The sequence below is a fragment of the Macrotis lagotis genome, chromosome X (assembly GCF_037893015.1).
Source record: "Macrotis lagotis isolate mMagLag1 chromosome X, bilby.v1.9.chrom.fasta, whole genome shotgun sequence".
NCBI lineage: Eukaryota > Metazoa > Chordata > Mammalia > Peramelemorphia > Peramelidae > Macrotis > Macrotis lagotis.
This window is the reverse complement of record NC_133666.1, coordinates 305,910,807-305,926,173: the sequence shown is the minus strand read 5'-3', so window position 1 is coordinate 305,926,173 and position 15,367 is coordinate 305,910,807. Positions and strand designations below refer to the sequence as shown.

The 15,367-nt window shown below is 37.7% G+C and overlaps 1 protein-coding gene across 2 annotated transcripts in view; it reads right to left on the bottom strand.

The window, feature by feature from the left end:
* Positions 1-14,446, bottom strand: part of CFAP53 (cilia and flagella associated protein 53) — a 46,872-nt gene extending 32,426 nt beyond the window's left edge. For both annotated transcript variants that reach the window (XM_074200761.1, XM_074200762.1), the window contains exons 1-3: positions 14,309-14,446; positions 5,316-5,545; positions 3,952-4,125 (exon numbers count right to left, since the gene is read on the bottom strand). In XM_074200761.1, coding sequence (XP_074056862.1) covers positions 3,952-4,125; positions 5,316-5,545; positions 14,309-14,365 — 461 coding nt within the window. In that variant the 5' untranslated portion in view covers positions 14,366-14,446. The remainder of the gene's footprint in view (positions 1-3,951; positions 4,126-5,315; positions 5,546-14,308) is intronic.
* Positions 14,447-15,367: the final 921 nt, after the last annotated feature.

The window sequence follows — 15,367 nt, the reverse complement described above, 5'->3', positions numbered from 1 at the left end:
CCAGAATGAGCACAGAGCCCCGGTCAATGCAGCCTTCAGTGCAGCTGCTGTCCCAGGATAAGGAAGCAGGCCTGCAGAGCTACCCAGTAGAGAGCCTCCCAGCAGCTACTTCCAGAGTGCTCAATCCACAGAAGGTAAGGAGGTGGGGGGAGACTGTTGAGTCCTCTCTTATATTCCTGGGACAGGACCCTGGTGTTTTGTCCATATTCAGACCTTGGTCACAGTCTGGGCCCCCATATTGTCACAGCAGAACAGGGATCCTCCTCGCAGTTCCAGGGAAGGGGGAGGACTTGTGTTCATCCACAAACCAGAGCACAGGCCAGGAGAGCAATCAGAACCTCTCATAAAACCTTGAAGGAATTGAGGTCCCTGAAGGGTGTCCCAATGACATTCAAAAGCTTGGGAGGCACCTCAAAACCAAGGCACAGACTGGGGAAATGGGTAAACATAAAAAAAAAGAATATGACCATAGATAATTATTTTGGTACCATGGAAGAGCAAAATACATGCTCAAAAGAACACAAAGTCCAAGCTTCTGTATCCAAAGCCTCCAGGGAAAAATAGGAATTGGGCTCAGGCTATGGGAGAACTCAAAAAATATTTTGAAAATCAAGTAAGGGAGGAAGAGGTAAAATTGGAAAGAGAAATGAGAGAGATGCAGGAAAAACATGAAAACCAAGTCAGCAGCTTAGTCAAGGAAATACAAAAAAACATTGAAGAAAACATGTTAAAAACCAGTTTGGTCAAATGGAAAAAGCTGTCCAAAACATTAATGAGGAGAAGAATACCTTAAAAAGTAGAATTGGCCGGATGGAAAAAGAGATAAGAAAGCTCTCTGAAGAAAACAACTCTTTCAAATATAGAATGGAGCTAAAGGGAGCTGATGACCTGGTGAGGAATCAAGAAACAATATCACAAAACCAAAAGAATGAAAAACTAGAAGAAAATGTGAAATATCTCATTGAAAAAAACAGCTGATTTGGAAAACAGATCCAAAATTATTGGGCCGCCTGAAAGTCATGATAAAGAAAAGAGCCTTGACCTCATTTTTAAAGAATTTCTACAGGAAAATTGCATGATATTTGAATTGTTTCCTTCTGACTTCTTGTGATATTTTCTCTTTGACTTGGGAGTTCTGGAACTTGGCTATAATATTCCTGGGGATTATCTTTTTGGATCTCTTTCTGGGGGAGAGTGGTAAATTCTCTCAGTTTCTATTTTACCCTGTGCTTCTACCACTCTCCCCCAGAAAGAGATCCAAAAAGATAATTCTCAGGAATATTATAGCCAAGTTCCAGAACTCCCAAGTCAAAGAGAAAATATCACAAGCAGTCAGAAGGAAACAATTCAAATATCATGGAGCTACAATCAGCATTACACAGGACCTAGCAGCATCCACATTAAGGGCTCATAGGACTTAGAATATAATACTCTGGAAGGCAAAGAGCTTGGAATGCAACTGAGAATCAACTACCTAGCAAAACTGAAACTCTTCTTCCAAGGGAAAAGATGGGCTTTCAATGAAACAAAGGAATTTCAAATGTTCCTGTTGAAATGGCCAGAGCTGAACAGAAAGTTTGACCTTCAAGTACAGGACTCAGGTGAAACATAGAGAGGGTGAATGAGAAGGGTAAATTATGAGGGATTTAATGATATTGAACTGCTTGCATTTCTGCATGGGAAGATGATAGTGATTACTCATATGAACCATCTCATTTAATAGAGCAGTTAGAAGGAGCATATTTAGACAATGCATAGGAAGGAGCTGAATTTGAAGGTATAATCTATTATACATTTGGAGTCAATGGGTGAAAAAGGAATGTACTGGGAGATAGGAAAAGGAGAGATAGAATGGGCTAAGATACTTCATAAAAACAATCAAGAAAAAGCTTTTGCAGTAGAGAGGAAGGGGAGAAGGAAGGTAAGGAGGAATGAGTGAGCCTTCATTCTCATCAGGAAATGGCTGAGAGAGGAAACAACATACACACTTAGTAGGGAATAGAAATTTATCTTACCCTAGAGGAAAAAGGAGAGAAAACGTGGGGGGGGGGAGGGGGGACAAGGGGAGAGGAGAGGAGATATAGGTGATAGAGGAGAGGGAAGTTCATGGGAGAGGGTAGTCAGATACAACATTTATTTTTTGCAATGGTGGGGTTGGCTGGCCTGCCCTGGACCACATGACTGGGTGATTGCTGGGTGGCTGGAGTAGGACGTGGGCTTGGGACCTCCTGGCCCCAGGGCTGGTGCTCTGTCTGCATCATCACTTGACTGCCCCATAGCACACTTTTGAAGAGGGGATAGAGTAAAATGAGAGAGAAAATAGAATAAATGGGAGTTGGGAGGAATGGATGGATGGAAATACAATCAGCAATAGCAACTGTGGGAAAAAATATAGAAATAACTTCTCTGATGGACTTATGATAATGAATGTGATCTAGGGGGCAGCTAGGTGGCACCGGCCTTCAATTCAAGGGGACCTGAGTTTAAATCTGACCTCAGACACTTCATAATTACCTAGTTGTGTGACCTTGGGCAAGTCACTTAACCCCATTGCTTTGCAAAAACTTTAAAAAGAAAAAAAAATAGAAGACAGATAGAGCTGATGGTATCTGAACACAGACTGAAACACATTTTTCCCTCTTTCACTTTCTTTCTCATGAGGTTTTTTTATTTTTGTCGGGGGAGGGGGGATTATGTTACTCTTACCACAAGACTATTTTAGTAATGTGTAAATAAACAAAAATGTAAATTAAAAAAATAAAGAGCACTTCTAGCTCACAAAAGAAATGAATTGCTCTTTAGAGCTGTTATCTGTTGATCACTGTTTCCTATTTTTTTATGCAAATAGCAGGGGGCACTATAATTGTTTTTTTATTTTTTTAGGTTTTTGCAAGGCAATGGGGTTAAGTGGCTTGCCCAAGGCCACACAGCTAGGTAATTATTAAGTGTCTGAGACTGGATTTGAACTCAGGTACTCCTGACTCCAGGGCCAGTGCTTTATCCACTACACCACCTAGTTGCCCTGCTATAATTTTTTTTAAAGGAGATATCCCTAATCTCTTGCATGTGGGTACCAACTTCCTGTTCAACTCCATCAACCAGTTACCAAGATATTTACCTTTGGGCCTCTGCCAATACAGACTTCCTTGTATTATCTTCTAAAACCTGCCCTAATTGCTTTCTTAAATATAGTAGATCTGTCTAATGATAAAAGCAAGAATAATAGTTGTGATTGATTTAACACTCTGAGGTCTGTTTTAAGTACAATATTTCATGTTATGCTCACAATGAGCCTATGAAGTAGGTTCCATAAGTATTATTCTCCCCATTTTACAGATGAGAAAACTGAGGTTCTTACAGGTTAAATGATATAGGCACACAACTGATAATGATGAATTCAAGTCCAAGGCTCATTACACCACACTATGTTATCTTGTCTGATGTGGATAATGCAGGTCAGCACTGTCTCTTTGCCTTTGCCATTGTTCTAAGATAGTCTTCATTTTTTTAAGGCAATTTTTTAAGTGACTTGCCCAAGGTCACACAACTAGGTAATTATTAATTGTCATGAGGCTGGATTTGAGTCAGGTACACCTGACTCCAGGGCCAGTGCTCTATCCACTGCACCACCTAGCTGCCCCTGATAGTCTTCATTTTTTATCACATAAGTGAGAAAACATTTTACTTTTTCAACCCCCCCCATTGAACCAGAAAACTTTCAACCTTTCACCTGAGGTTCATTTATTTCTCTGCAATTATTCCAGTTCTATGCAGAGACTTTCAGGCAGTGTACATGCATTCTTTATCACCATATTGCTTCTCAAAACACTCCTTTCTTAAGGATACTAATTTGAAGTAAACTATCATTTATTTTAAAATAAGCCTTCATAAATTTATTATACTTATCAATTTCAGATTTTATACATACCACATCTTCCTGGGCCATGTTACCTGAATTGTTGGTCTCGTTTTTTAGCAACGAAATCTTGTCTTTCTTTTTCTCTTGCTTCTTTTATTACTCGAATTGTCTCTTTCATCTCTTCTTGCCTCATCTCTGGTGTGATTTCCTTTGCTTCAATTTCAGCCAAATATTGATTTTCTTCAGCTTCCAGGAGTTCCCGAAGCCTTGAATCAAAAAGTTGGGAGTCAAAACTGCTCTACCAAAGGGCAGAAGTCCAATAATATTTTATTATAATATGTTTTTAGAGCTGTATCTAATTTAAGATTTTGTAAGTAGAAGAGGAAAAAATCCATTTTTCTTGTTCATATAGTATACCACACTGTCTCGGACAAAGTAAGTTTATAATAAATGCTAAATTTAATTGATCGCTGAAAGATGCCATAAGGGATTTAAAAAAATCTTCCACAAACAATCTGAATTTATCTAAGAAAAATCATTAAACTCTCCATATGTTTTAACCCAGTGTCCCATTCTATCAAGACAAGAAAGAAAAGTATCACAAATCACAAAATACCTGTAGCAGGATCTTATTAACCAAAATCAGAAAATAAACTGGATGCTCATCAATTGAGGTGGATGACTGAACAAAGTGCATGATATGCTTTTACAATAAAATGTTCTAAATATGAGGACTTCAGAGCCATTAAAAAAGATGTCTATGAACTGATGCTGAAGAAAAAGACAATCAGCAGCACAGTACATTCGCTGAACGACTATAATAATGTAAATGAAAATAACATAAAAGTACTCAACTTAGATTAACTGAGAAGATCCTAAGCCTGGAGAACAGATGACAAAACACATGCTCCTACCCTTGGCAGAGAACTGAAAGGCTGCAGATGTTGAATGTTTCATATGCTGTCAGACAGAGTTTTACTTAATTGCCTTTCTTTGTCATAAGGGAAGATTCAAAAGGAGGAAAGTGTATTTTGGAAAATAAGTACAAAAAACAAAAGGCATCAATAAAAGTTTTTTTAAAGTCTTCCAGAATTCCATGTTTCAGAATAACTTGAAATGGCACTTTATAATCAGATTGATAATTCAGTTGATTAACAAGTTATAATCTAAAATTAATATTTAGTAAAAAATGAAAATAAATATGTTAAAAAGTAGTGAAAGAAAACAAAATAATTTTGGCTCACAACCTGGTAAGAGAATTGATACAAAACATGTTATCATAGGTGAATTTGGTAGCCAGGGGCAAAAATTAATTTTATGAGATTTGATCTCTGAACCATGATCTTCATTATGAGATATTGCTGTAATAATTGTTTATTAGAAAAATTAAGGAATTTTTGTTGTGAGTTTTGATATTAATTCACAGCAATTAATTCCTGAAGATTTGTGGAATTACCTGTTTCTTCTTTCTTCTGTATTTAACAAAAATCCTTGCATGGCATCTTCCATTTTTCTCTGCACAAGCTTGTTAATATAACTTCGGTTAATGTGCTTCTCCCATTGAACATTCAAGTGAAATTTTTCATTCTCTTTAATGGAAGCTTCAATGGCTTCCTCCTTAGAAGCATGATGTCTAATTTTACGGAGATGTTTGTCAGCCTGTTGCTCTTTAGGAGGCTTTGCCCTCTAAAAAGAAAACCAGTTGTTCATTAGTTTAGAATACACTAATACATAGTTTTTTCACTTAATCATGACCTTAATCCAACACTCATAGTGGCAACTCAATTCATTTTTAGAGTTAGAATATCATGGATAATAGAATAAATAATAATTCATCATTTAGTATTTAATCTTAGAATACTTTAAATTACCTTATTTGGTTCTCTGAAAATTCTCATATGAAATTATTAAATCAATATCAAATATTTATTCTTGTTTTGGTTATGTGTGATTATACCACAAAGAATTTTAGAAATGAAAGAGATAATCTTGTCCAAGCTCCTTATTTTATTGAAGAGAAACCAGGCTTATTAATAGGCCTCTAGACTATGAGGACTTAGGATTTAGGTCTTTATTAAGGAAACTATGGAATGCTTGAGCCACAAGAACTAATAATGTCACCTTATGGGACTTTTTGCAGTGAACAAAAATTTGCATCAAAAGCCTTCAGAAAATGTGAATGAGGGCCTGAAGAAGAGGCTAATATATAGTCTCTTAGTCAACCATGGATGCCCTGTTGATTTCTATAATCCAAAAGGATAGAACTGAGGCCATGCATTAATAAATGTGAACACAATTTTAAAAAAAAAGTCAGTAAGCATTTATTAAGTTTGGACTATGTATCAGGGTCTATACTCTGGGGATACAAGGACAAAAGTAAAACAATACCTGCCCTCAAGGAGCTTTACATTCAATGTATAAGTGTATACATAAAACAACCAAAAGGAAGATAAGATAGTTCAAGGAGGGAGCGTGTTGGCAACTGAGGAAATCACAAAAAGTTTCATGTAGGAAATAACATTTGAGCTGAGAGTTCAATGAAATCAAGAATTCCAAGAGGCAGAAGTATGGAAGGGGTGCAGTCTGGGTATGGAGGTCAACCATATGCAATATCTTTGTTGTGTGTAGAACAGCCAATAGGTTAGTATATCATGATCACAGAAAGTGAAGATATAAGTGACATTATTAGGCAAGTGAGTAATATCATAGAAGATAAGAAACGTAGGAAGAGACCAGGTTATGAAGAGAGAAAAGTTAAAAAAATTTAAATTTAATCCTAGAGGCAATAGGGAACCAATAGAGTTTATTAGGGGCAGGGGAGAAACAAATATTTATTAGGTGCCTGCTATGTCATGGATATTTGTAATATACCCATCACATCTCATCTGACATGATCAGATATATGCATTGAGAAAATTGCTTAGGGAACTGCAAGGAGGACAAATTGAAAGATAGAAGCCTATATAGCAGAAAGATCTAATAAGAAGTTATTGAAATGGTATAGCAAGAGTTGATGGCTGTGTGAATAGAGAGATGGAGACATATAGAAGAGATGTTATTTAAAAAAGAAATTATGACACATTGAAATAATGTTACTGGATATATGGGGTGCACAAGTACAGAAGTTAAAGATGATTCCAAGAGTGTGAACCTGCATTGACAGTAAGGATGGCAATAACCTTGACAGTAACTGGAAAGTTTGGAAGAAAGCTCTGTTTGGTCTGAAAAAATAATGATCTGAAAAAATAAACATTGAATTTGAGATGCCTACCAGACACTCAGAAAAATCCAACAGGGTGGTGAAGGGCTAGAGTTCAGAAGAGGGTCTAGGGCTTGGTAGAAAGATCATCTGCACAAAACAGCAATGGAACCCATGAAACCTGATTAGGTAGTCAAGTGAGTAGAGATAGAAAAGAGGAGTGAGTCTAGGACTCTAACTTGAACTATGAGTGAGCATGACAAGGATAACGAATTAATAAAGATGAAATTTTTGGTGAAGAGCAGGATTTTTCTTATTTTGGTAAAGTATTGAGGTGAGGTTTTCAATAAAAATGATGGAGGAAGGAGTAAATGTTTGAGATTTGGAGAAGAGAATATTTGGAGTAGTCATTGTGATGAGTAGGGTAAAGAATCAATTAGGGAGGAGTAGGAGGTTTGACGAACTGCTGGGGAAGATCAGTTGAGATGAGATCCCATAAATTAGTTTTAAAAAAACAGCACTCATGTAATACTTCATCCACTTCTAGTCAGCAGCATATGATTAGGAAGAAAGGAGGTGGTGTTCAAAAGGAATAATACAGGGTTTGGGTTTTGCAAAATGCAAGCTGCAATGGGATGAGGAAACACAGAATTCCTAAATGGAGGATAGTAAAGAAATGAACTGGTTCACAAAAATGTCCAAGTAGGTTAGAGAAAGAGAATGTTACCTCAGCACTAGGGGGTGGTCTGCAAAATACCAAGAGGTGGAGAGATTGTTGGTTACAGTGGCAATGAAGAATAGGACAGGGAAAATTGAGATAGGAGACTATGATTCGAGAAAGGAGTGTGGGTGAGGGTTGTCAAAAATCAAGTCTGAGAGGAATAGATTATGAAAGTCAAGTAGACTGAAGATCTTGGAGTATTTGAGTGTTGAAGTATCAACACATATATTGAAGTCCTCGGTTTAAAAATAAGCATTGATATCCAGGTCTTTGGGAGCACCACAGAAAATGGAAGGAACATGAGAGGAAGAATTCTAAAATAAAGAGAAGTTTGTTGATTTTAGATATCAAGTTGCAGGGAACATAGTGGAAAGGGCAGGAAGGGAAGAAGTTGGCCATGGATGAACTGGAGGTGGAGCAAAGGATCTTATCTCTGGTCCTCAGAGATTCTGAACCATACAGATAATGAGTTTGCAAATCACTTGAGAATGCATCCAGGCACAAGATAAAGGATAGAAGGAGCTCCACCAATGGTGGAAAGTAAGCAAGGTGCTCTACCAGAGGGGCATTCAGCCTCTCTAGCAGGTGAGGCAACAGTAGCAGCAGCAGATTCAAGAGCCCTGATAGAGTCAGAAAATGTCATCTACTCTCTTCCCTCTTCCACAGTATTTTCAGGAACACATTCAGATATATTGTCAGGAAATTATTTGTGACATTCAATAGAAGAGTATAGAATCCTAGTTGCCAGAATAGGAAGAGATCTCAGAAGCCCTCCAGTTCAATCCCTGATTTTATAAAGAAACTGAAATCTAAGGAGGTTTAAGTGACTTGCTCAAAATAATAAAAGTAGTAAATGGGCAGCTAGGTGATGCAGTAGATATTGCAGCTTTGGAGTCAGGAGGACCTGAGTTCAAATCCGAATTCAGACACTTGATATTAGTTGTGTGATACTGGACAAGTCACTTAACCCTGACTGCCTCACATCCAGGGCTATCTCTAGTCATCCTGATTTCGTAACTGGTCATTTGGACCCAGATGACTCCAGAGGAGAAAGTGAGACTGGTGACTCGGCACAGCCCCCCTCACTCAAATCCAATTCATGTGCTTGTTATGGCATCATCTCCCTGCAGCTATGGTCTTCTTCAAAAATGAAGGCTAAACCTCATCAAATGGGCAGAGCTGGGATTCAAACCTAGGTCCTCTGACTCTGATCTTAGTACTCTTTCCACTGTATGATGCTGCCTCTATAATATAGGCACTCTGAGGTTTGAATAAATTTTTGAGTAATATTAGCTAATAGTAGATAATCCTATTATTGGTTTTCTTTTAAATTTTTTTTTATTTATTTAAGGCAATATGATTAAGTGACTTGCCCAAGATCACACAGCTAGGCAATTATTAAGTGTCTGAGACCAGATTTGAACTCAGGTACTCCTTACTCCAGGGCAGGGGATCTATCGACTGTGCCACCTAGCTGCCCCCGTATTATTGGTTTTCAACATAATCCCAATGAGGTTCTAGAAGACCAATTTGACTAAAATAACATTTTTGTGAGAATTGAAATGTCACTTGTTTTGGTAGCACTCCTTCCTAGTTCAGACCAAATTCTATAAAATGTTTTTCTCAACAACCATATGAGTAGATGAGAAGTTGTGTAGTGAATATAGAGAAATGAATGACTTTAAAGAATCTTGTTATCAGACAGCTAGGTGGCACAGTGGATAAAGCACCGGCCCTGGAGTCAGAAGTTCCTGGGTTCAAACCCGACCTCAGACACTTAGTAATTACCTAGCTGTGTGGCCTTGGGCAAGCCACTTAACCCCATTTACCTTGCAAAAACCTAAAAAAAAAAAAGAATCTTGTTATTAAGATATAATAAATCTTTTTTATTATTTGCATTTATGTAAATATGAAGCACCAAACCTGTCTCTATTGTTACTACATCTTTTAAGAAAAATATGCTTTTGACATATGTACCGGAGACATAGGTAGGAAGAGAACCTTTGAGGCAGCATCTTGCTTTAAAAAATAAAGCAATAAGACAGTTATATTTTGTATTCCCCAGGTCTTTCAGTCTTTTGATGTTAGAAGGTGAATAGAAGACTGTTGTGAAATGCCTTCTGGGAAGGATATGTCCACCAAAAATGCCCTTGATGTGTGTAGATTATTCTCATAAAATTTTATTGGTAAAGTAGGCAAATGGGACATTAGTTATAAAGATTCTTTTTTTTAAAACAATAAGTAGTTTTGTTTTTTCCATGTGACATCTCCTTTTTCAGATATCTAGGGAATCAACATAAAGGTATTAATGTGTGTAAGGGAGGTTAGCTAGGTGGTGCAGTGAATAGAATTGAGCCTCTATTTAGGAAGCTCTGGGCTCAAATTAAGTCTCAGTTTCAGTAATTTTATTAGATTATTAATTTGATCACTGGGGAAGTTAGGTGGAATAGTCTAGACCTGGGTCAGGAAGACTCATCTTCCCAAGTTCAAATTTGACCTCAGAGACCACTTACCCCTGTTTGCCTCAATTCCTTCATCTATCAAATGATGCAAATGACAAACCATTCTAAGATGTTTGCTAAGAAAACCTCAAATGAGATCACAAAGAGCCTGAGATGACTAAAATGACACTACAGTAAGGGAGTTAATCCTTTAATATTTTCAAAATTCTCTCAATTTCAGCAAAGCTTTCTCCTGTGCATAATGAAGAAGTTCTAGACTCATTATTCTTCCCTTTGCCATATTCATTACTGAGATTTCTACTTCTGCATAGTGGTTCTGAGTGGCAACAATACATTGCCAACTAAAAAGAATAGTCAGAAGAGGATGAAATTAAACATATTTAAATCATTGTTTGTTGCTTAAACTATGTGTGAGAGGAAAAGTTGTGAAGCAGAAGTAGGAGTAACCAGTGGATGGTCTATATGTTGTTTTGGTATCCTAATAATTTCAAGAGATCTAAACAAAGATCCTCAATACATGGGGTTGTTTTTCTGTGAGGGTTTATGGAAGACAGACAAGAATGAGAAGGTATAGAAGGATTTAATCTGCATTTTGAATCTGCAATTGAATTGTTGTTGCTAAGTCATTTCAGTTGTGTTTAAGACGTTTTAGTTGTGTTCAATTCAGTCATTTCATTTGTATTTTCATGATCCCATTTAGGGTTTTCTTATCAAAGATATCAGACTAGTTTGCCATTTCCTTCTCTAGTTCATTTGACAGATGAGGAAACTAAGACAAACAGGATTAAGTGACTTGCCCAAGGTCATACAGCTAGTGAAGTATCTGGGGTCAGATTTGAATTTAGGAAAATAAATCTTCCTGTCTCCACATCTGGCACTCTATCCACTGGACCACCTAATGTTGCTATTCATCAGATTTGTAATTTATAAAACCATTGAAAATGTTAATGACCTATGCATTCATCATCCCTATACAGAAATACCTTCTAAATGAATGAGTCAATTCTGCTTTGAGATGCAAATTTGTTCTAACATTGTTATATTAGGGAACAATTAGAGCATAACAGGAATTTTATTTTGGTTATGGACAATTTCATCCTTCAAGAGACAAGAAGATAATGACCACAGCCATCCACATTCTAGTATTATTGCTTTCCATCTGATTTCAGATAGCTCTCCTTCAACCACTTCACAAAATATCAGTAACTACAAACTCTTCTGATACTTTCACAAGTCATTTGTGGCATTTTTCAAAGTAAAGCTCCATATTTATTATATAGCTTTTTCATGTTCAGAGGAAAGTTAGTCAGCCCTCATCACTCCATGCCTCCAATCCATTCTCATATGGCTGCTTAAATATTTTTTCTTAAGCATAGAGATGACCATATAACACCCTCTATTCAACCAAATCCAGTTGCTTCTTTTGCCTCTAAGAAGAAATAAACAATAAACTGTCTGGCTTTTAAAGACCTACACCACCTGATTTCAACCTGTCTTTCCAGACTAATTAGTAACTACTCCCCACTCCAAATTTTGCAGTCTTTCTCTCTGTTCCTCACATCTTACGCTAAATTTTCCATCTCCAGGCATTTGCATTAGCTAACTTCCATGCCTAGAATCCACTCCCTCTTTACTTTTGCCTAAGAATTCCCTTTCTCCCTTTAAGATGCAGACCAGGACCAAACTTATAACTGTGCCCTGCTCCTTTTCCCTCTCTCCCCACAGTTAGTACCTTCTTTCTTATGTTCTATGTTTTCATTTTTCATTTGCTGCATATTTGTATTTATTAAGTTTATTTCTTGTTATTGTTCAGTTGTTTCAGTTGTGACTGACTCTTCATGACCCTGTTTGGAGTTTTCTTGGTAATGATACTAAGGTGGTTTGCCATTTCCTTCTCCCAATCATTTTACAGATGAGAAAACTGAGGCAGGAAACTTGCCCAGGGTCATACAGCTAGTAAATGTCTGAGACTGGAATTGAACTCATGTCTTCCTGGCTCCAGGTCTTGCTCTCTATGCCACTTAATTGCTCCAAGTTAATACCTATGCTGTATGTATTTATATGTGTTGGTGTTTTGTCTGCCCTATTAGAATATAAATGCATTGTCTTTTTCTTCATACATGTGATGTTTATCCTTTGCTCCTTAAGAAGATCATGATGAGCACATGAACTGGATTTGAGTGAGGGGATGCTGAGCTAAGTCACCAGCCTCACTTTATCCTCCAGAATCATTTGAGTTCAGTGACCAGATATGAATCAGGACAACTAGAGATGGTCCTGGATGTGAGGCAATCAGGATTAAGTGACTCGCCCAAGATCACACAGCTAGTAAGTATCTGAGGTTGGAATCAAACTCCCATCCTCCTAACTCCAAGACCAGCGCTCTATTCACTTCATCAACTAGTTGCCCTTTATACATGTATCCCCACAGCCTAAAAGTACCTACCTGGTACATAACTGGAACTTAATAAATACTTGTTGACTAATTGATTGATTGGTAGTGTTGGAGACTTGATAAATCCTTTATTATTTGAATATTTTCTTCATTATTACTTATGTCATCAAATTTTATACTCTTATATTGCTTAAAATATTCAAAACTAAAATCTATCTTACATAAATGATACTTACATGTAGATTTTTGATAAAAAAAAAAGAATAGTAACAATGTAAAATAGTAATCAAAGTATAACTTACTGGCATAATTTCTCCAATGGAGGAGTGGTGGTGAGGAATTACGCAGATAAGACACTTCTAAAATAGGATCTTCCTAGTTCTAAAGTCTTAGATTCTAAATACCCCAGAGAGATACTTCCAAATCTGTTACTATTAATATTTGCTAAAGATAGAAGTAGTATAATTTTCCCTTGGCAGATGGCTGCTGTGACTGATAAGAATAGATACAAAGGTACAAAGAAAGTTTACCATCACAAAATAAACACACACATTAAACTTTAATATTTATTAAGCATTTGCCAGTATTTGAGAAAGAATCATTTGAGTGGATATACAGTAAAGTAGTTCTTTTAGTGACTCAAACAATAACCTTATTTTTGACTATGCCCTCAAACTTTAGATTTTAGGATGGCAGCAAACCATTTCAATATTCTTCTTCAAACCTCTTTTCTCTTTTACCTGTTTCTCTTTCCCAGATTACAGAGACAGACAATAAGCATGTACAGGATGAGTAGCATGGAATGTTTCCAACATCTTTTGATTCTTATTCTAAACCTTGGCATCTGCTCTGTTTGTAAATCATTGAACTACATGGTTGAATTAACAATTTAATCCCAGTTGATGGAGAATTACAGAGTACAAAATCTGGAGTGGTTAGATGCCCAAAGACACACACTAGTAAGCAAAAAAGGCAGAATTTTAATCTAATTCTTTCCACCATATTACATTGACTATATAAGAATGTGGTAATCTGATTTCTTCTAACTCCAATATTAACAAAAAAGACTTTCCCTTAACAAAAAGACTTTCCAAGTTGCTGACCTACCTCCTCCAGGTGGTTTTCCAAGAGAATTTGGGCTTGTCACTTAAAGAAAACAATTTATAAATAAAAAATAATAAAACCTCAACCAATAACAATGATAAAAAATTCTTAAAATCAAAGACGAGATTAACAAAATTCAAAGAAAGCAAATCAATTTCAAAAGAAATGCAAGACATCAATGATCATTTGGGGGAATGCTTCAAAAAAAAACAATTAAAAAAGAACTGGCAATTGAACTAACTTTTGAGTTTCCACCTCACACCCATCGGATTGACAGAGATGCAAAAGAAGAGACATTATCTGACATGGAACCCTGCGAAGTGGGTGCTGTTAGCCCCATTTTAGTGATGACGAAACGGAGGGTTGGAGAGGTGAAGTGCGTCGCGCAAGAGCCTGATGCAGCTTTCGGGTCCTTCTCTTCCCAAAGCCAGCCCCCTCAAATTTTGGGGGCGGGATGCCCCGCGGCAGCAGCCCCGGCTTCCAAGCCGGGCACCGTCACTTACCAGTCGCGTGACGGGCCCCCGAGCGGTAAGATGGAGCTGTTATCGGACGGCTCCGGGGTACTTACTATGGCCACTACCCCTGGCGTCGCGCCCTTCACCTCGCGTTGCAAAACCCTCTCCATGGCCGCGGCCTCTGCAGCCGCCAGCTCGGCTCTCGGAGGCCGGCCCCGGGCCCCACTTCCGGAACGCTGCGGGCGGTTGCTATGGTGAGCGCCGAGCCAAGGAGCGGGGCCGGAAGTGATCGCCCGGTCACCATGGCAACACAAGGCGCCGACTTGAACAGCGCCACCTGGCCTTCGCCAGTGGCTTGCGGCCCCGGAGATCCCGAATGCACCTCTGGGGGAGGCGCACCCGAGGACAGGGACCCCACGCTGACCATGGTTAAAGATTCTATGGGCATTGTTGCCGAAGGAAGGCGGAGGGTTATTTATTATATTTTATTTATAAATATATTTATTATATCTTGCCTTTGCTTCTGCACATGACTAAAAAGATCTAAAACATGAGTTGAAAAGGGAGCCCCCATCATCGGCCGGATTATGATTAATAGCAATTGACTTGAAGTATTGACTTGAAGAATTGACAATTTCCCCTCAAATATACATTTAAACAATTTCTTCTATTCACACATGCATGCGATTTCCCCCACATCAAACATACATGTGCATATGTTTGGAGGGGAAAGCATGCAACTATACACACATGCACATATATGTATCCAAATATAGATATACACATATACAAACACACACATATAAAGGTTTGCTGAATAATCACAAAGAAACAATGTTTTTTTGTTCTAAACAGTATACAATTAAATTTTATGAAAGGGCCAAAGGAAGTGATTTTCTGAGACATATATATACATATATGTGTGTGTGTGTGTGTGTGTGTGTGTGTGTGTGTGTGTGTAGGCATTGAAAGGCCCTTGTTATTATTCACTTGCGTCCTATAATTTGTGACCCTATTTGGTGGTTCTTGGCAAAGATACTTGAGTGGCAATACATTGTTGATGGAGTAGCGAATGGATCCAACCTTTCTGGAGAGGAATTTGGAACTATGTCCAAAGGTCTATAAAATTGTGCATATCCTTTGGTCCAGCAATATACCACTACTAGGTCTGT